Genomic DNA, 20,579 nt, shown 5'->3' with positions numbered 1-20,579 from the left:
ATTCTGCTATACTTGCTAACTGCAGACTAAAGTCCCACAAAGCCTTTCATGGTACAGGATTGTAAAATCTTTTGCACTGCCCTTCAGGTGCTTCCAAATTGGTGATTACCATTAGTGTTTGGAATCCTATGGAACAACTGAGGAAGTCCTATCTACCTTGATATATTTTGCTTGGATGAACAGATTTCTAAAGTTTATTACAATGCAAAAAATAAGAGTTGTCTGGGACCATCTACATTATAAAACCCATTTTTAGAGGCTGTGTGATTTGCTTGCAAAAAATTCATTCTAAGTGAGCTGTTCATGTAAAGGGTTTCTGTACAAGTAAGGAGAGTGATCACTTTAGATAAGCTATTACCAACAGGAGAGTGGGTTTGTTGTGGGTGTGTGTGTGTGTGTGTGGGGGGGGAGAGAATGGATTTGTGCTGGAAATGGCCCACCTTGATTATCATAAATATTGTAAGGAGAGTGATCACTTTACATAAGCTATTACTAGCAGGAGAGTGGGGTGGGGGGGAGAGAAGACCTTTTGTAGTGATAATCACCCATTTTTTCATGGTTTGTGTGTATAAAAACATCTTCTGTATTTTCCACAGTATGCATCCGATGAAGTGAGCTGTAGCTCACGAAAGCTTATGCTCAAATAAATTGGTTAGTCTCTAAGGTGCCACAAGTACTCCTTTTCTTTGTACAAGAACAATTTCTTCTCTCTAATCAGAAAAAAAACTCTTTTGGTGCTCATATCACAAACATCCACTGCCATCTTAAATTTATATTCCATTTTTATCCCAAAATACTTTACATACATATACCATACAAAACAGAAATTAAAAAAACATTAAGATTGAAAAGTGAAGCACTCCAAACATTAAGGAAACCCAGAACTAACGTAGCTTATGCAAGACCGCAGAAGCTCTCCTATTTTTCTTCAGATAAAAGAGTCTCGGCTGGTTTTTCAACCCTACTGCTACAACAGCTGTTTCAGTTTAAGGCACTTCCATATGAAATTGATTCTTCTTTTAGAATCCTTACTGCTTCATAAATGGTCTGTTGATGTGTCTACGTTTCATGGACTGGTCTTGTTCTTATCCAATTACCTTATTAATGCTGACACATACAAGAAGACACCTGGCTGTTTTCTGAATTTATACTGGAATCCTTTTCTGCATGGAGTGTTTCAGTTCTCCCTTGCTGTAATCAGGAATCTGATGCAGGCTGAGTGCTAGGATCACCTATTTCTCCATAGTATTGAAGTATTTGTGGGCAAATGACCTGACCTGGGAGTCAGCTGCTGGTTTCTCCTAATTGGAAAACTCCCAATCTCATGGGGCAAGGTACCCAAGGAGGATTCTGACTTCATGAAGTAGTTTCCTGAGTGTTTTCTTTGCTATCCCAGTCTTATTAGATTTTCAGGCATCTCATTCAAAAGAAAAGTACTGGTGAACTCCGAGAGGGAAGAGCAGTGACTTTAACTGCTTTCTTTTTGGTCATTTTAAAGTTACTCTTGGCTTTTTCCAATATAATTGTTGGTTGATGGGGCCTCACATGGGACCCTTATCTTGTAGGGGCAGTGCCCGCCCTCTGACCCATTAATATAACCATCCAACTGCAACAGGGGGCGCAAGGGGATTGGAAAAGTTCTTTCACAGGAACAGGAAGACCAGAAATGCTGACCAAGCAAGTAACTGCAGGTACAGAAGTGGAAGGTTTGCTTCCCCATATATCTACTACAAGAGAGGAGCCCCATAATAATTTTCCCTTGTAGGAGGAAGGTTTGTCTTGCTTGCCAGTCTTCTTGTTTTTCTTTGAAAAGTGCATGTACTACTGTTGGTCTTCTGATGCTCACTTGAGAGCCATGCTGAATCTGGGAGCAATGCTTTCTTCCTGATTATCAGGTTTGGGGGCTGACGCGGATTGTATGGCTCTCTGTTGTTGAAGAGTTTGGCCCTTATCTAGAGACCAAAGATGTTACAAGGAAACAACATATTTAAGGTTATGCAGAGCCCTATAAATATGGGGTACCTAAGAGTACAAGAGACTTTTTGGGCTCTAGGAGAAGGGGTCCCCTGCACTGTGCACTTTCTGCTTGTGCCATCCTCTTGCACTGGCTAGTTGCAGAGTTCCCTAGATAGAGAAAACACCTCTATGCTGTGAGGGAAGGTGGTGAGATAAAACAAAGAATAGCCTAAAGATGGGAGGGGGGGAGAAGTACTCAAAGAATTTCAGCGGGCTTTTGATTTAAAATAGTGGAGAGAGCAGGCGCTCCAGAACTGTCTGTCTCTTAGGTGGGAGCAGAAACATCTGGCACAAAGTTGCCTATCAAGGTTTGCCCAGAACACTAGCAGTAGCTACCATCATCCAAGTAGCGGAAAAGATTTGACCAACATGTAAAGGGTAAATGGATTTGTACATTCAGAGGAGTAAAGATGACTATTCAGAGAAAGTATTTTGTATATCAAAATATAGTTGCCCTAATTCAAATTCAGAAGACAGTATCTTCAGTAAACCCAAAAGAAAAGCAGATTAAATGGACTAAAAAAAGCCAGGCAAGAAGTCCTCGTTTTCAAGTCATGTGAAGCTATTTCATCTTCTGTTGATATACAGCCTCTTCTTTGGCCTTTGAAATATGCAAAGGATGTGGCAACTTTGGAATCTCCCAAATAAATCCATAGTGTAACAGAATAAAGTTGGAGAAAATCTAGGTTAATCATTCTTAATTTCACAGTGCAAGCCCTTTCATGTTTTAGAAGAACAACACTATAACCGTAGCAAGAGAGTATTCTATCAGCAAAGATACAATTTGGTCATAGAGGTCACGGATTCTATGACTAACAGACCTCCCTGACTTCTTCAGCTCAGACGGTCAACTCCAGCCCCAGACAGCCGTGGGGCTCGGGCTGTCAGTTCCCGGTGGCGGTGGGGCTTGGGCTGTCAGCGCCCCAGCCCTCTCGGGCTTTGACCTCCTCCCCCACCATACTCTGATTTTGTAGTACATTTTTACCATGATTGTTCCAAGAATTTTTGCTTAATTTTATCATGACAAAAAACCTTATCCGTATCTACCTCTAAATCTCAAAATTCCAGTTCAAAATACCCCAAATTAAGAAATATACTGGTTATACCAAACAACGTGAAAGTCTATGACATCTATCCATCTTTGTTTGTACAGGTAACCCTGTGGGTGCTTGCTTTGTTCTCATTTCTTTAAGAGGCTGGAAATGGGGATAGACTGGTTGAAAAAGGGAGAGGGCATGGAGATTTTAGGTTCAGAAGCCTGCTGCCTTTCTGAGACCAAGAGCCGCAGTCTTACTTGCTGTCAAATCTAAGCATACACAAACTAAAAAGATTACAAGCATTGGAATAGATCAATGATTCTTCTGGTCCAATATCCTATCTCAGTAATTAATGACAGATGCTTCAACAGAAGATACCTCTCCCCTGCCATTCACCTACATAATTGGGCAATATTATACCATGGGTAGGTGAAAGAAGAAATGTTTTTCTGACCTTGGCTGGTGGTGATCTAAACTTCTGAAGCATTAGGGTAGGAAATCTTTGTAGTTCTTACCCTCAGTAATTTATAATTGTGTTCTTATTCTTTTTTTTTTTTTTTTAAGTGTCACTTTTTTTTTTGGAAACTTACGATCCTGTAGCAGCAAATTCCATTGGTTAATTATAATATAAAAATATAGTTCCTTTCATCCATTTAAAATGTAATGCCTTTAACAATTTCAATTCCATGCATTATTTACTAAAGTTAGTCTCAAACAGATACTTAACAGACATTATAAAACTTAAGTTTATCAGACTGAAAGACTAAACAAAAGATAAAACATCAAAACAAGTTTTTAATATATTTCACTGAAAAAATGCTGTACAGCCATGCAAGTCCCAACTGTTGCTTGGAAGGATCAAAGTGTGCTCACTATGTTAATTAAAGTGACCACTGTGCTTATTTCTTTGTTTACTTATTATACATTCTTTTTTAAATCCTATTAACCTTACCTGGGTGCTGGATTTTGGCAAGATTCTCAGTTATAGTGGCTATTTGACACCTGAAATGTCTTTCTGTACATATACTTGGAGGGAAAAAGCCCCAGTAATAATTCCATTTTCTTTGATTTATCATGTAAGTTGTATAGCACCTTTTAGAAGATACTCCGTCTATGCCCTCTTGAATGCCAACATTATGTCTCGTCTATTCTACTTCTCTTTTAGCAGTGTATGCTTATTGAACTAATTTTTATCATCTCAGAAAAAAGGCAACTGAAACTCAACAACTGCCAATTTTAAAGTCCTAAAAGGAGAATTAAAGTGATCCAGCAGCAGTTCACACACAGCCACCTGATATGGTGTAGACATGAAATGGAAAGTTGACCCATTATTCTTAAATTGTATTGCCAGAGTTGTACTAATCTACTGACAGATTCAACAAGTACTACAGCTTGGCTTATTGGCTGCTCTGCCCATTCTCTGACTTCACAAATGCTTTCAAAATGGACAGACCTGTAATAATTTTGCTGAGGTATGTTACCATATTCCTTTACTACTGAAGCTTAAGTTTAAACTGTCCAGCGGTAAAGTACAATCCATTGTGAAAATGTATTATCTACTATTTGTAAGCTCCCAGTGTCATTCAGGTTCACCCATAAAGCAGACATTAAAAACTCTTAGGGGTAGGGTTGTCTCCAAGATCTCACAAAGCCAATGCTGTAGGTCGGCAATTGTCTACAAACTGTTCCTTTATTTCTCATACATGCAACAAACTGCAGTAATGTTTCCCAGATATGAGTGGAATCAATAAGATAACGCAGTTTTGTGATAAGAATGGTGGTATTAAAAACTAACCATGGCTGAGACAGCTCAGAGTTTCACACAGACAGGCAAGACTATCAGTTTTGCTACAGAATGGAGAAAGAGAAAGGTAGGGAAGCTTGAGAGAAAAGGATGTTTGGGATATGTGAAGGCAGGATAAAGCAAGAGAACAGTTACAACTGAAATTAACCAAAATACCAGCAAGCTAACTAACCTACAGACATAAGTCTTGAGATCTGGTGTTACTATACTAAACTATCCACCTACCGTATCTGCAGCTGTGAGGTTAATACCCAATCCTCCAGCTCTTGTGCTTAACAGGAACACAAAGATATCATTCCTGCAGACAGGAAGAGAAAAAAAAATCTGCTTAGTTTATGATGCCATCATTACAAACATTACACTACATAATGAGCTAGAAAAGCCCCCCCAGGAGGTTTTTATAGGTATTTAGGCACCTAACTCCCATTGGATGGTCTGAGAAAAAGGGGTGAGTGGAGACAGACAGAAAGAAAGGGAGTTAAAATACGGTTCAGTGCTCACTATAAACATCTACTGGTAAAGAATAAAGGAAGAGGAACTCAGAAAATATTACATAGATAAAAAATTGTTCCTAAATGGAATGTTTTCTTCAAGGTCCCAACAAATTGTTCCTTTTATTAAAAAAATAAAATAAAATCTGATTTTCCAACTGTCTCAGCTCATACTGTTATAGCAGCATGATAGACAAAGGTAATATCTGGTCGCCTGAGCATAAATCTAGGATCTAAGAACTCCTGAATTCTGGCCCTAGCTGTGACACTGACCTTGAGCTACAAACTACAGTCTGTTTTCTTCATTTGCCTTATCTGTAAAATGCAGATAACATTATCTATTTCGCAAGAATGTTGTGGGGCTACAGTAGTGAATTATTGTAAAATATTTTGAAGCTGAATGACTATTTATGTGATATCAATAATAGGATGATGCATGAAATCTGCAGTTTTGAAAGGTCCAAATATCCTTTTCTGGAAAAGTCACAGGGAAGGGAGAAAGGGGGGATTTTACTATAGAACTTATGAATGTATCATAGTTCTATAGTTGTGTGTTAACAGTGTCCTGCCAGGACATCCTGCAGAACAGCCTTTAGTCTCGGTCAGACTTTTTCCTGGACTTATTCCTCACAAATAAATACTGCACAAGGGGAATTTAAATTGCTTTTTATAGGAATTCTTGTTTAGACTGGCTGACCTTTATATCAAAGGGATTTCTAGCTGAAATGATTATTTTTCTTTATAGATGTTCATTAATAAAATAATTTGCTGAACTTGTCATAGGAAGAAGTGTTAAAATTCTAGAGAGGAGATCATAACCAGTTGGAAACCTGTTTTGACCGCTGGAATCAATTAAATATTAGGTAGTGTATTTTCATCTCACTTTTCTTTAAGGTTTGCACACGTTCGCCCTTTTCAAATATTCCTGCTCAGGGAGGCTTACCTAATAGACACTACATAGCACACAATCCCTCTAAGTCCTTCTGCCTCAAAGGCATTGATGCTTGGTTTTATTTTCAAAACCCAAGAGTTCACATGCTCCACCTTCAAAAGTGCAATTCCACTCTGACAAGGCCAGCACAAAGACCATCCTGTACTCTAGAACCTGTATTTTTATCCCTTGGAAGATGCAAAACAACAGTATTTTATAACTCCTATTGCTGTGAAAGGATAGTGATCTTGTTCTCAATGGCTAACAATTCATTCACAAGGGTGTTTTACCAATAAACATCACATCATCTCAAACTGTGGACTATTTGTCACAGCAACATCTTAGCAAGTTACATCCCATGACTACATGAGGGAACTTAGTTAGTAAACATAAATACAGATAGTCGGTATAACTTGCATTGATGGAGATGAAGTTGTGCAACAATATGTAACCCTGTAATAAGGTGAGGTAGACTCCATATCCCTTCTTTTTGTGCTAGTGTAACCTAAGAGGGCTGGTTTAGAAACTTTGCTTCATTACAATGGACTGGTCCTACATAATTCAGTTCCTATAGTTTATCATCAAAATTGGTACGTAGAGGCCTACTGCCTAAAAGAATATATAGTTTATTTCTTTTGCCCTTCTATGAAACATACTGCACTTAAGAGAATGAGGCCTATTTTGAAAGCTCAAAATCACATCTGTGATTTCAATTTAACTCTCAGAATGTCACTCCACAGAACATATAGTACTCCACATACCACCATTTCATTCTCACTGGGATTCTCTATAGACAAGGCCATATTCAAGACAAGTAAGGACAGATTTTCTTGTACTGGAGAGTTGCTTTGTGCTACTCTATTTCACAGCATCTTAGCTTCAGCCCTGTGGAGCTCCTAAGCACCACAGAACTAGAAATCCCGGTTAACCAAATGCCATGTATCTGAAGGTGTCACATGTTCAGTGAGACTTTCAGTTAATCAGGGTTAACTTGAAATTAAAAACAAACAAACAAAAATAGAGACAAAAATAAAAAGCATGGAACTTCCATGATGTTAGCTAAACTTCACTGGTCAATCAGACTGATTTCCATTACATCTCATCCCTTTCCCTCCATATATACATTTTCTATTTAGTATGTAAGCCTTTTGAGACAGTGACTTAGTTTGCTTAACATTTCTCAAATGCGTAATCCATTGCTTTTATAAGTAGATTACCTGTTCTGAAAGTCAGCTACCATGTCCCTTCTCTCAGAGATCTTTGAAGAACCATCCAATCTCATGTAGGTATGTTTCCTGTAAACCATGTACTCCTGCAAAGCACGGAAAAAAAATATTGAGTCAGTGTCATGAAGTAATTTAATCCTGACTCCTCAAACAGAAGACACCAGCGACGGAAGTTATACTAATGAAAAGATTAAAAAAAAAAAAAATTCAGAATGCGCCTGGTACAGGGACGCTATCAACTTAAAAAAAATCTTAAAATGATTAAAACTGATGTTTAAAAATCCAATTTACTTTTTGCCATTTGTACCATTTGTTTATTTTCTGCATTTCACTCAAGTTGGGCAATGACAAATGAAGTTATCTTAACTTTTGTTCATTACCATTTCATTTTCAGGATCGTATTGGTTTGGTAACGGACACTGCCTAAGAGTATCTGCTTATTAAAAAAAAAAGTTTCCAATGCATTCGTTTTTTAAAGAGAAAAGGATCATGAACAAGGTCTGGTCTTATGGTTTGGTAAAAACTTGTTATTACTAAATCTAATTTTTGGACGAAATTTTGAGCTGACAGTATGTCTTTAAATGACCCCGCTCTCATTAGACCAACAAGATATCCCCAATCATTATGCATAAAACCTGCTGGTGCTTTGAAAAACAAAGATTGACTTCAGGTAGCCACCAACATCTAACGGTCAGATATTAATCCACTTTCTAGTTATGGCCTATTATCTTCCTCCTAGATACGTATCTGAGAAAGTAGTGTTCACCCAGCTTTCTCAGTATTTACTCCTCCCCCACATACACAATCTGCTAAACAGCTTTTGAAACTAACTAGCATATAGCAACAGCCTTCCATTTATCCATGGACTCCTACTGTTCAGAGTGTCGCTCTTTTCCCTCATCATCCTGATTGTACCAACTTCTTCAAATATCTCGAACATTTTGCTTGTATCTTTGGCTCTCACCCTAGCTCTACATGTGTCTTGGTTGCCATTCATCGTGCAACTCCTCTACCAAAACGAGCACTTTATCCAACCCATCAAGCTGTGTTCACTGGCCCCCTATTCATCACTTTCATTCCATTCCCACTGTACTGTCTCATCTCTCAGTGCAATATTAGGGTTTTCATTTGTTGGTTTGTTTTTTCCTTATGACATTCAGATTTCTCTTGTTTAGCCCTGGTGAAGACACCTCTGCCCTTTATCCATCTCCCTCTCTCTAATCAATGCCTGGAAAAACCTCACTTTTTGCTAGATGACTGTCTCGCAGCTTTATGAAAAGCAAGGTGAACACTCACCTTCTTAACTCTGACTGGAAAATTTGGTATCTAAACTTTTCTAGTGTTAACTTCAGGACCCATCAGAGTAATATGCCATGCCTTGATCTGTGTAGATCTCAGAGGCAGTTTAGCTTTGTTGCTAGGAAACTGGGTTTAAGCCATGCCTCCTCACTTTCTCACTAGAAAAGCACTTCCAAAGCTAAAGAAACATTTAGATGAATTAATTAATAATGAAAAAAAAAATCATATTCAAACACTTGTCCCACCTCCACTCTCAGTTGTGTAGATATGCCGTAGTTGTAGTGCTGTCTGACTGTGCTAGGAAGTATACTCCTTTGAAGCTGGCACTTGACCCTTAGAAAGACCAGCTTCCCTACCCTTAACATAAACCGATTCTTCCTTTAACTTGGATCCCATACTCCCTGAGCTATACAGTGTAATTGCTCTCCCCATCTTGAGACTTGCATTAGACATCAATATTTGAGGGTCCAGTAGCCAAAACAGGGAGTGCCTTTCAGTATGACCTGGTCTATGCTTGAAGTGTGCATCAAGAGGAGACAACATTGCCTCTGCATCACGTCAGATAAGGAGTTTCAGATCCCTAGCAGGAATTTCTGTAGGTCTCTTGGAGCCCTGTCCATGGCACGATATCTATGCAAGAGACATCCAGACTCAGAATTTGAAGGCAAAGTGGTATCATTAACAGTGGATTGCTGTGATTCTTTTTACAAAGATCTAGATTTTGGGTAATCTCTCTCATTATGCAGACACTTTGACCACAGCAGTATGTATTGCCTCTCCCAGATGGGAGATTTTATTAAATGGATGGTGTGAGCTCCTCAGATTTACTGTAAATTTGTGCACTTAGATCATCTCCAAAGATTGATCTGTTGCTTTGCAACAAGCTGTTCTGGATGATGACCTTTTTAAAATGCTGTCCACAAAAGGGATATAGTTGTGTCCCCTGGGATACCAGTCTCACTAGTTTGATTACCAATATCTTCAGGAAGTCACTGGGGGTGGAAAATAAGCTAATGGTGTAGGCCTGGCTTGACATAAGTAATTGGACATGGATGAGGCCTCATTTTTTGGGAGACAGGATTAGGGAGGTAAATGGATCAGCAAACTGGAAACAGAATGTGGGAAAATTTTGCAAGGTGTACCCCAAAGCGGATCTCTGAATCGGGTGGAGATAACATCAGTCCTGGTTTGCAACTCTCAAGTGCCTCATCAAAAATCTCTCTTGGTTCGCAGGTGAGGTTCAGTAGCTGTGGTTGAAGCAGAAGGTGCAGGGTCTCTTGACCATTCCATTTTCTGACATTTGCAAAGTGGCTCATAAAAGCACTGGTGAAAGGAAGATTGCGGTAAGGACCTCTGTTTGTAGAGCTGTTTATGGCATTTTCTCTTCAGGGCCAGCGCATATATATTCAGGGAGCTGAGGGTTTCCCTAGAGTCTTTCAAGGAGTGCAAAGATTCATCTGTCTTCTCATTGAAAAGATTAAAGGGTAAGTCTTAAACAGTGTTTTGGACTTCCCTGGGAAATCCCGAAGAGTGCAGCCAGGATTCCCACCACATCACAGTGGCAGCCGCCCTAGTTTTGATGCCGTATCTGCCACATTGGCTGCATCAACCACAGCTTGTAATGAGGTTTGGCGACTAGTTTGCCCTTGTCAGTAACGGCTTGAAATTGCGTCCTGTCTTCCTAAGATAACTTGTCCCTAAAGTCCAGGAACTTTAGAGTAATTCGAGAAATCATATTTGGCAAGAAGGGCCTTATAGTTTGAGATGCTAAACTGAAGGCTGGTAGATGTATACACCCTTCTTCCTTATATGCAAGAGTGGCCCTTCTATGTTGTTGTTTGGATCTTTCTATGGCTGCCTGGATCACCCAGGAGTAAAGGGCAGGGTGGGTAAACAAGATCTCCCCGCTGGGACAAAAGTACCGCTTTTCTGTACTCTTGGGGATAGGGTCAAAGGTAGTCAGCATGTGCCATACTGACCTTGCCAGTTTTAATATGCAGGAATGCAATCCAACAGGAACCCATAGGCTGAGAGAGATCCAGGAGCATGTGTTGAGAGTCCTGGATCTCCTCTAAGAAGATATGGGAGCTCTTCCACCACTCTCTGTAACAACTCTTGAAATTGTCCGATTGTCTGGCTTGCAAGTGAGGCTGGGGCAACAGCCTCATCAGGTAATGAGGATAATATTCCTGTTGGTACCGGATAGTCTTCCTTCTATTCCACAGGGGGAGACTTTGGTAGACCCTTTGAAGGAGAGGGGTGGTAAGACTCCCTGTTGGGCAGCACAGATTCCAGGTACCGTGACCCTAATAAGGCCAGTATGAGGGCTCAAAAATAGGTTGCAACAGTCCCTAAGGCATTGGGTACCACCAGTCCCAAGGAGGAGGTCCCTGTTTGTTGTGGCTGAGACTGGTTATAGGAGACTCTCGAGCCTGTCTGGGCTGATCTTTCTAAGTAGAGGTGAAGCTGGTTCCACTGGTACATCTGATCTCCCAGGAATGAGAAAGTCAGATCTGGCTCCATTGTGCTGCTGGTCCTGTTGAGGGGATACAGCAGCTAGTGGAGAAGACAGGAGATAAACTTCTTCCAGAGTCCTCAATTGCCACTGGTGTTAGAATCTCTCTCACGAGTATCAGTCTTGATAACAAGGGAAACTGTGGGTCCAGGAGGAGGAAGATATCCTTCCAAGTGGTGTAAGTCACTAGCCCCTTTGGCAGTTGTGTTTTGTTACTCCATTTTGCTGGAGTAGGTATAGACAGTTGTTCCTTACAGTGCCGTGATGGTACTGTCAGTGAATGAGTCTTCGACCTGGTGGTTTTCAACGGTACCCAGTACTTCAGGTCCCAGTGTTTCATTTTAGTTTGTACTGCAGTTAGTGTTGAAGTTGATGTGGAGGCTGGTACTAAAGGATCCTTGCTCCTATGTGCCTTCTGATCCTGCCCATGAGACTTAGGGGGCCTAAATCCTTGTGGCTTGGGTGTGAAGGCTCACCCGACTTGGATGGGGTATGGGAGTGTTTTCTCCTCTTAGAAGGTGCGGATCTGTTTGTGAGAGGGCCCAGATGAAGAGTTTTTCCCTCTACTCTTCTCCACTCTGGAGTCTGACATAGTACTGGGGAGGTGCACTCCTTGATGATTCTGGCTGATGTACAGGTAGCGTCTCCCAAGATTGGGTCTGACTTGGACCTCACTGCACGCTCTATAAGGTGTTTCCAAAGCTGGAGTTCTCACAACTGCTGAGTTTGGATGGGAAAAGAGTGGCAAATAGTGTACTTAATATGAGCTTCTCTGAGACAGTAGAGGCAGTGCTGGTGGTCATCACTGATGAAAAATGGACAGGAGATGCAATTTTTGAAGCCCTGGGCATTATCTTTTTGAAGTATCCTGGGCATTATCTAAGTCCAGAGCTTATCCTTTCTGCTTTTCCTGTAAATTTTCAAGTGTACGCATTATTCTTAGGGGTTTTTTTCGTTAGTGTTTTGATAGTTCCCCAGTTAGTTAGTGTTTTCTATTAATTACATTTTATTCAATAATCTCATCATTTCAAATACACAAATTTAACAAACCATTTTTTTCTAAAATCTTTTTATTCTCATTTCACCCATACCTCATTTGGTGTCCTTGGTGCTCCCCTGAATTTTGTATTTTGGGTAAATATCTGAACATAGCAACAGACTGCAAAGCACTTAGGAGATAATTCTAACGCAAAGAAACTATACAAAACTAAATGGTAGTTGTAAACTAGTACACCAGCTCCTCTATTGTGACTGAGGGAGAGGCCTAATGACAACCAAGTATTCAAGCTCCCCTAAAATGGAGATCTAAAAAAGCACAATAGTGATGAAGAAAATCAGCATTCCACACCAAGACCCATATAATGATTCAGAAAGTCACAAAAATACTGAGCAGAGTACCCCAGCTGAAACAAGACAAGGCAAATACAGCAACTATACCAAAGGGTCCAAGGAGTACACTGCGATACTTACCAAACGGTGACTCAACCTCTTTAACCAAGTACAGACTGGTATATTTTGTTTTTTTATAGTAAAACAGAAGCTGGTGACTAATCCTATGGGGATACCTATATTAAACCCACTTGAAAATCCTCCTGCTAATCTTGTTTAGCCAAGAATGTCAGCATGATTGCAAGGGTATTAATCCAGGAAAATATTTAAAACTATTCTGGTTGCAGAAAGTCTGTTCACTGAAGCAACAAAGAAGTCCAGCCACTTCCATTTCCTCCTCCGCTCTATCCACTGGGACCTACAGGGACATCAGGATACTAGAAAAACTTTTAGATACTCCTCAAGCAAACTGATTTAAACAAAACATAAAAATGCCAAAAATGCAGAACAAGCTAGATCTAACGCAGCAACGAATCACACACACACCACCCCGCTGCCCATAGTAGGCTTTTCTGATGGCAGACAGCTGAGGAGTGAGAGGAATACTGAAAAATGTCTCATGTTTTCTGCCTACAAATCCCACTTACACATAGGTTACAAAAAGAAAAGGAGTACTTGTGGCACCTTAGAGACTAACCAATTTATTTGAGCATAAGCTTTCGTGAGCTACAGCTGTAGCTCACGAAAGCTTATGCTCAAATAAATTGGTTAGTCTCTAAGGTGCCATAAAGTACTCTTTTTCTTTTTGCCAATACAGACTAACACGGCTGTTACTCTGAAACCTGTCACCTAGGTTACAGTACAGTGGGATCCTGGGTTATATTCTGAGACATTTTATTCCTTATAACTCAGGGGTTCTCAAACTTCATTTACACCGTGACCCTCTTCTGACAACGAAAATTACTACATGACTTCAGGAGGGCGGACTGAAGCCTGAGCCTGCCTGAGCCCCACTGCCCCAGGCTGATGGGCCAGGACTAAAGTCAAAGCCAAGGGCTTCAGCCCCAGGCAGGGGGCCTATAACCTGAGCCCCGCTACCCAGGGTTGAAGCCATAGGGCTTTGGCTTCTGCCCTGGGCCCCAGCAAGTTAACGCCAGTCCTGGCGACTCCATTAAAATGGGGTTACAACCCACCTTGGGGTCCTGACCCACAGTTTGAGAACTAGAACTGAGCTGCACAGGGTGCGGTTTTCCATACCCAGAAGTTATAATGCTGTATATTCACTGGCTACTAAGTTTTGGATTTCTAAAGCAAGTAATTTAACTGACCATAGCTTTTAGTTTTTATTGTACATAAGGAGAAGTGTTGTACATAATGTTGTACATAATGATAGTCCCCACTATATTCTCCCTGCCTATAAAAGGTAGAAAGACAATCCTTTCCTGTTCTGTGCTCTCGTTTCTTCCTTTCCCCACTACAGCCATTACTGGTCCCATAGGCACTGACTCTGTGGGTGCTCTGGGGCTGGAGCTCCCACAGGGGGGGAAAACGGTGGGTGCGCAGCATCCACCGACAGCCCCCAGTCAGTCCTTCCCCACTTCCCCCAGTGCCTCCCACCCCCCAGCCGTCCCACAGATCAGCACCTCCCCTCCCTCCCTGTGCCTCCTGTCCACCCCGAACAGCTGTTTCATGGCGTGCAGGAGGCTGGGAGGGAGGAGCGAGGACGTGGCATGCTTGGGAGAGGGGGCGGAACTGGGCAGGAAGAGATGGGGTGGGGATGGAACAGCGGTAGAGTGACCAGATGTCCTGATTTTATAGAGACAGTCCTGACATTCGGGGCTTTTTCTTATATAGGTGCCTATTAACCCCCATCCTCTGTCCTGATTTTTCACACTTGCTATCCGGTCACCCTAAGTGGGGGCGGGAAGAGGTGGGGCGGGGGTGGGGCCTTGGGGGAAGGGGTGGAGTGGAGTCAGGGCTTGGGGCAGAGCAGTCGTAGGTGCCGACTTTCCAAAGAGCCGGGGAGTGCTCGACCCCCAGCTCTTTGGAAAGTTGGTGATGTGACTGGATCCCAGGGAAAAGCGAACTGTGAAGTGCTGAGGAAAATTTGCAGACTCACTCTAATAATGCTTCTTCCCTGATGCAAAGGCTATAGGTAGATTTAAGCTTGTTTTTCTCATAGAGACTCCTGCAAGGAGAATCTATACATACCTGTCTCTATTATTAGGTAACTGTGCTTCACACCCCTTCCTTATTTAATGTGAACAACTTGGCTTTGCAATCCCTATTTGGTGTTGTCAGAAACAAAAATGCCCTTCCACATTCCTAAACATTCCACCCCTCCCTTTCAGCAGATATTATCAAACACCACAGCACAAAAATCAATGCCCACAGCACAGGACAGGAAAGTGGGGGAGAAAGAAGAGGAGCTAAAAGCCAATTTAAGCAGGCTGTCAGAAATGTCCTACAGCTTCTTGGCTGAGCATATGTTGCACACTCCTCATTAAATCTATCACAACACACCCAGTGCCTGGGCTCTCAAGTCGTACCTCTATCTTCTCTATAGGCAGTTGTGGGAGTCAACGTTTATCAATGGATTAAGAAATAACTAGGGCTGTCAAGCGATTAAAAATATTAATTGTGATTAATCGCATGATTAATCGCATTGTTAAATAATAATAGAGTACCATTTATTTAAATATTTTTGGATGTTTTCTAAATTTTCAAATATATTGATTTCAATTACAACACGGAATACAAAGTGTGCAGTGCTCACTTTGTATTTATTTTTATTACAAGTATTTGCACTGTAAAAAAAACAAAAGAAACAGTTTTTTTCAATTCACCTAATACAAATAATGTAATGCAATCTCTTTATCATGAAAATTGAACTTACAAATGTAGAATTATGTACAAAAAACCCCTGAATCCAAAAATAAAACAATGTAAAATTTTAGAGCCTGCAAGTCCACTTAGTCCTACTTTTTGTTCAGCCAATTGCTCAGACAAACAAGTTTGTTTACATTTGCAGGAGATAATGCTGCCCACCTCTTGTTTACAATGTTACTTGAAAGTGAGAACAGGTGTTCTGATGGCACTGCTGTAGCCGGCATCGCAAGATATTTTCATGACAGATATGCTAAAGATTCATATGTCCCTTTATGCTTCAACCACCATTCCAGTGGACATGCATCCATGCTCATGACGGATTCTGCTCGATAACTGTCCAAAGCAGTGCGGACCGATGCATGCTCATTTTCATTATCTGAGTCAGACACCACCACAGAAGACTGATTTCATTTTTTGGTTATTCGGGTTCTGTAGTTTCTGCATCTGAGTGTTGCCCTTTTAAGACTTCTGAAAACATGCTCCACACCTCATACCTCTCAGATTTTGGAAGGCACTTCAGATTCTTAAACCTTGGGTCGAATACTATAGCTATCTTTAGAAATCTCACATTGGTACCTTCTTTGCGTTTTGTGAAATCTGCAGCGAAAATGTCCTTAAAACGAACATGTGCTGGGTCATCATCCTAAACTTCTATAACATGAAATATATGGCAGAATGTGGGTAAAACAGAGCAGGGGACATACAATTCTCCCCCAAGGAGTTCAGTCACAAATTTAATTAACTCATTTTTTTTAACAAGCATCATCAGCATGGAAGCATGTCCTCTGGAATGGTGGCTGAAGCATGAAGGGGCATACGAATGTTTAGCACATCTGGCACGTAAATAGCTTGCAATGCTGGCTACAAAAGTGTCATGCAAACGCCTGTTCTCACTTTCTGGTGACATTGTAAATAAGGAGAGGGCAGCATTATCTCCTGTAAATGCAAACAAACTTGTTTGTCTTAGCGACTGGCTGACCAAGAAGTAGAACTGAGTGGACTTGTACGCTCTGAAGTTTTACTTTGTTTTGTTTTTGAGTGCAGTTATGTAACAAAAATTTTTTTTTAAAAAATCTACATTTGTAAATTGCACTTTCACAGCAAAGAGAATGCACTATAGTACCTGTATGAGGTGAACTGAAAAATACTATTTGTTTTATCATTTTACAGTGCAAATATTTGTAATACAAATAATATACACTTTGATTTCAACTACAACACAGAATACAATATATGTGAAAATGTAGAAAAACATCCCAAATATTTAATAAATTTCAATTGGTATTCTATTGTTTAACAGTGCAATTAAAACTGCGATTAATTGCTATTAATTTTTTTTGAGTTAATCGCGTGAGTTAACTGCGATTAATTGACAGCCCTAGAAACAGAGGAAAATAGGTAGCTAGCAAAACCTCCCTCCTGCTAAAACTAGGCCCTTCTGAACAAGACTTTAGTTGTATCCTTAGGAAGAAATGTTGCTCATACCCAGAAGACTGTAGCTGTTGATTGGACTCTCAGCCTATCTGTGAGTCACAGTCCAAAGACTGTAGAACTGCTGGTGGATTCCTCTAACAGTATGAAAGCTGTACATATACAGCAATGACCCACATTGTATGTCATAGTATGTCATGAACATGATAACATGGTTTAAAATTACTACATTGGCTATGTCTACATTATGAGTGAGGGGTGAATCCCAGCTCGAGTACACATACAAGTGCTAACTGCAAGTAGCACAGACAGTAGCAGCACGGCTTAGCCATGCTGAGCACAAGCCTGCCTGAATCGTGCGGGTATGTACTTAACATGGCTGCCACTGCCAGTGCAACCACAGCTTCACTATTTATACTCCCACTAGTTCTCATCAAGCTAGCATGACTATGTGTAAACGAGCTACGAATCACACCCCAGCTCGTAGTGTAGACAAAGCCATTATGTCTATATGCAGAATCTGTCAATATACAGAGAGCAAAAACGGCATCGAAAGAACATTTATTTTCTAAAATGAACCCACGTAAGTCAGGGAACTCAGTTTACGATAAAACCTGCACTAACTAGATACAACAGGGTGTTCTACTAGCCTGCTAAAGTAGTGCTCCACTGTGCTTAGGTACTGGACTTAGGGATTGTCTACACAAAGAGTTATTCATTTTAAATTAGTGGCACCACTTCACATAATTGCTATTTATCTATCTTGGGTTTTATACTGCCATCTATCACTGCAGTATTTGAGTCCTTCCCTGTAAAATCAATAGTAATAGAGAAGCCCCTTAGTGGACTTCATAGAGTCTCTGGCATTTCTCTTTTGGGGCAAAAACTTTGGTTGGGGGTAGGTTATTTTTTCTTTAAGATTTCATTAGTTTCTATAATTGCTATATCTGCTCTGGTTATATGTCAAATTAACATTTAAGCCCTTTAGCCACTGTTTATTGTGGATATTACCTGTAATTAGCTTTATGCTTTTGAAATAAACAGAACAGTAAAAATATGAGCTAGGAGGAATCATCAGATCTGCATTATTTATCCCCCCCATACACACTTTTTTCTTTTCTTTTAAAGTATGTTGAACACTATATTTGCACTTGAATTATGGTTTCTCATCTTAAAATGTTCTTGATTGATACATTCTTTAATGTTATCTTATATTTTACCTTTGTCAAAATATTTTGCAATATTCAGTGAACCAGAGAAGCAGCAATAAACTGCTACTATTATTAACGCTAAGTGGTACTTCTCTAGTGCCTTTCATCCAAGAATATCCAAGCATTTTTCGAACATTTAATAAACAACAATAAGTAAGCAGCAGCAGATATAGAATATTTAACATTTCCAAAGTGCTGTGTAAACATTAAATAAGTCTTTCAACCCCTCTAAGTGGTAGGTGTAGTGGGAAGACATAAGCTCTTGTATCAGAAGCCTGGTATGAGGCAGGACATGCTCACAGAATCTGGCAACAGGGTTAATCTTGCAAAAATACACATTGCTCAGAAGTGCTAAGCACAGAATACTCACGCAAACACATCCCAGTATTAAGTAGTACCAGAACATCCTGATATTAAGGATGGTACAAAAAACATTCCCCAAGGATAACAGGAACACACTGACTCCTTCTAAAAGATAAGGTCAGGATAACAGTATGTAATAAAGATGTTTTGATCAAACCAACATGTACAAGGTGATAACTAGCCACCATGTCAGGGGGAAGTAATACTAACTTGTTTGTATCAGTGAATAAAGATGTATGTCAGAGGGAGTATCTTTGTCCAGCCCAGGGGGGAATGGAAAGTCCCGCCATTCACTGAGCTAGTCCATTGTCATGGGCATACATATCTTAGTATCCTCATAGAGTCTGCCAGGTGCTATTACCATGCTTTGTCAACAATAAACCTGGCCTGGTACCTTCGTACTTTAAGGGCTCTTGTCATTGGGCAGTTTGCTCAAGGTCTGATGTGCCAGCTGTCTGCGCAGAGCTGGGGCAGCACACAGGGAGAACACACACACGCAGCCAAACATCTAACCACACTAGGTAAGTGTTTTCCCCATCTTTGTAGATAGGGAACTTAAAGCACTAAGGGTACATCTACACCTTTAGGAGAAACTGGACACAATTTTCCACTAGTGGTAGAGCTGTAGTGTAGAAGCTGTAGTGTAAAGCAGTCAAACATTTTTTACCACCCTGTCATCTAAACTTACAAACAAGCTTAAACAAGTTACTTGCCTATGGTCACAGAGCAAATCAGTTGTACAACTAGGAATAGTATCCACAACTGATTCTCAGCCCCTGCTTTAACCGAAGTGTATTTCTGTAAGTTCATTAAGCTTTTTCTTTCACTAGCAGCGAAGACACCACTATTACAAAACTGTTCTAAATAAGGGCACTTGACTTTTTCTACACTGATGTGAAGTGCAGAACCCTCTATTTAACTGTAATTTACATTTAGAGAGACACAATCAAGGCTGAGAAGCCCAATGTTTTATGTATCTTTACATCATTATTCGTTTTTTCAATAGTTTTTCTGAACCATAAATATCTGCTCCCTAAAGCGTGGGCTGGAACACTGAAAAAATAATCATCTTCTCTGATGAGTGATTGTCAACGAAGCCACACCCATGCTGGGACAGCACATGATAGTCCATGGAATTCCACATTCACACACCATCCCACTGCTCTACCTATCTGCACAGTTATTGGTAGAGGACAAAATAGTGACACATATGAGTATTAAACCTTCTAAGTCTTCAGAAAACTAAACTTTGCCTATTTCATTATCATATCCACTAATTAGAAGAGAGCTGGCAGGCAAAGGTGGGTAAAGAGAATAAATGTGCATGTTCCTGTTACCACATATGCACTCTCAGAACAAAAAATTTGGTGCATCTACCAGCCTTGGTGCATCTAATTGAACTTGTGCATTTTGATTCATCCCACATCCGAAATGCTTTTGCATGGTGGATTCATTACACTCCATCAACCCAACACCAAGCTTTCACATACACACTTCCTCCACGCCCTTCTGGATTAAGGCAGCAAGTAATGTCCTCTATTCTCCAGACAAAGACTATGTTCCTCAGTGCTCCAGTATGCAAAGGGAGAAGTAATAGATGTATTACTATTAGTGTAGATGCCAGAACTGCTAAGAGCCTCTTATTGAGAAGGAGAGTCAGACAGCAGGCCAGACTACTGCACAAGTGAACCAATTACTCACTTGAGGTAGAAGGTATATCCCTGGAGCTTTTCCTTTTTCAGGTGGATTGAAAAGACCTGGGAAATTATGGGACTTGCATTTGAGAACATGTTTTATAGAGAGGGGTGTTGGGTTTGCTGTTCCCTGGCATCAAGGAAGGTAGATCCACATTTTACAAAAATATTTGTGGAGAAGTCTTGGCTACCACCGGGAGAAGAAAACACCCCAATGTGCAGTCCAGTCCCTTCCTTTGGTAAAGCGAGGATCAAAGGGCTCAGAGCAGCATTGACATAGTTTCTGAGAGAATTTTCTTGCAAATGGAGCACTTGTTGGGCTTTGGTTTGCTCAGCACAAGTT

The 20,579-nt window shown here is 40.5% G+C and overlaps 1 protein-coding gene across 1 annotated transcript in view; it reads right to left on the bottom strand.

Annotated features, from left to right (window-relative positions):
• Nucleotides 1-20,579, bottom strand: part of INO80 (INO80 complex ATPase subunit) — a 130,658-nt gene that overhangs the window by 9,260 nt on the left and 100,819 nt on the right. The window contains exons 28-29 of the mRNA XM_084630137.1: nt 7,497-7,591; nt 5,083-5,155 (exon numbers count right to left, since the gene is read on the bottom strand). Of these exons, the coding sequence (XP_084486263.1) occupies nt 5,083-5,155; nt 7,497-7,591 (168 nt within the window). The remainder of the gene's footprint in view (nt 1-5,082; nt 5,156-7,496; nt 7,592-20,579) is intronic.

This window comes from Lepidochelys olivacea, assembly GCF_965140295.1.
Source record: "Lepidochelys olivacea isolate rLepOli2 genome assembly, chromosome: 6".
NCBI lineage: Eukaryota > Metazoa > Chordata > Testudines > Cheloniidae > Lepidochelys > Lepidochelys olivacea.
The sequence above is the reverse complement of the archived record's forward strand: the minus strand, read 5'-3'. Positions and strand labels throughout refer to the sequence as shown.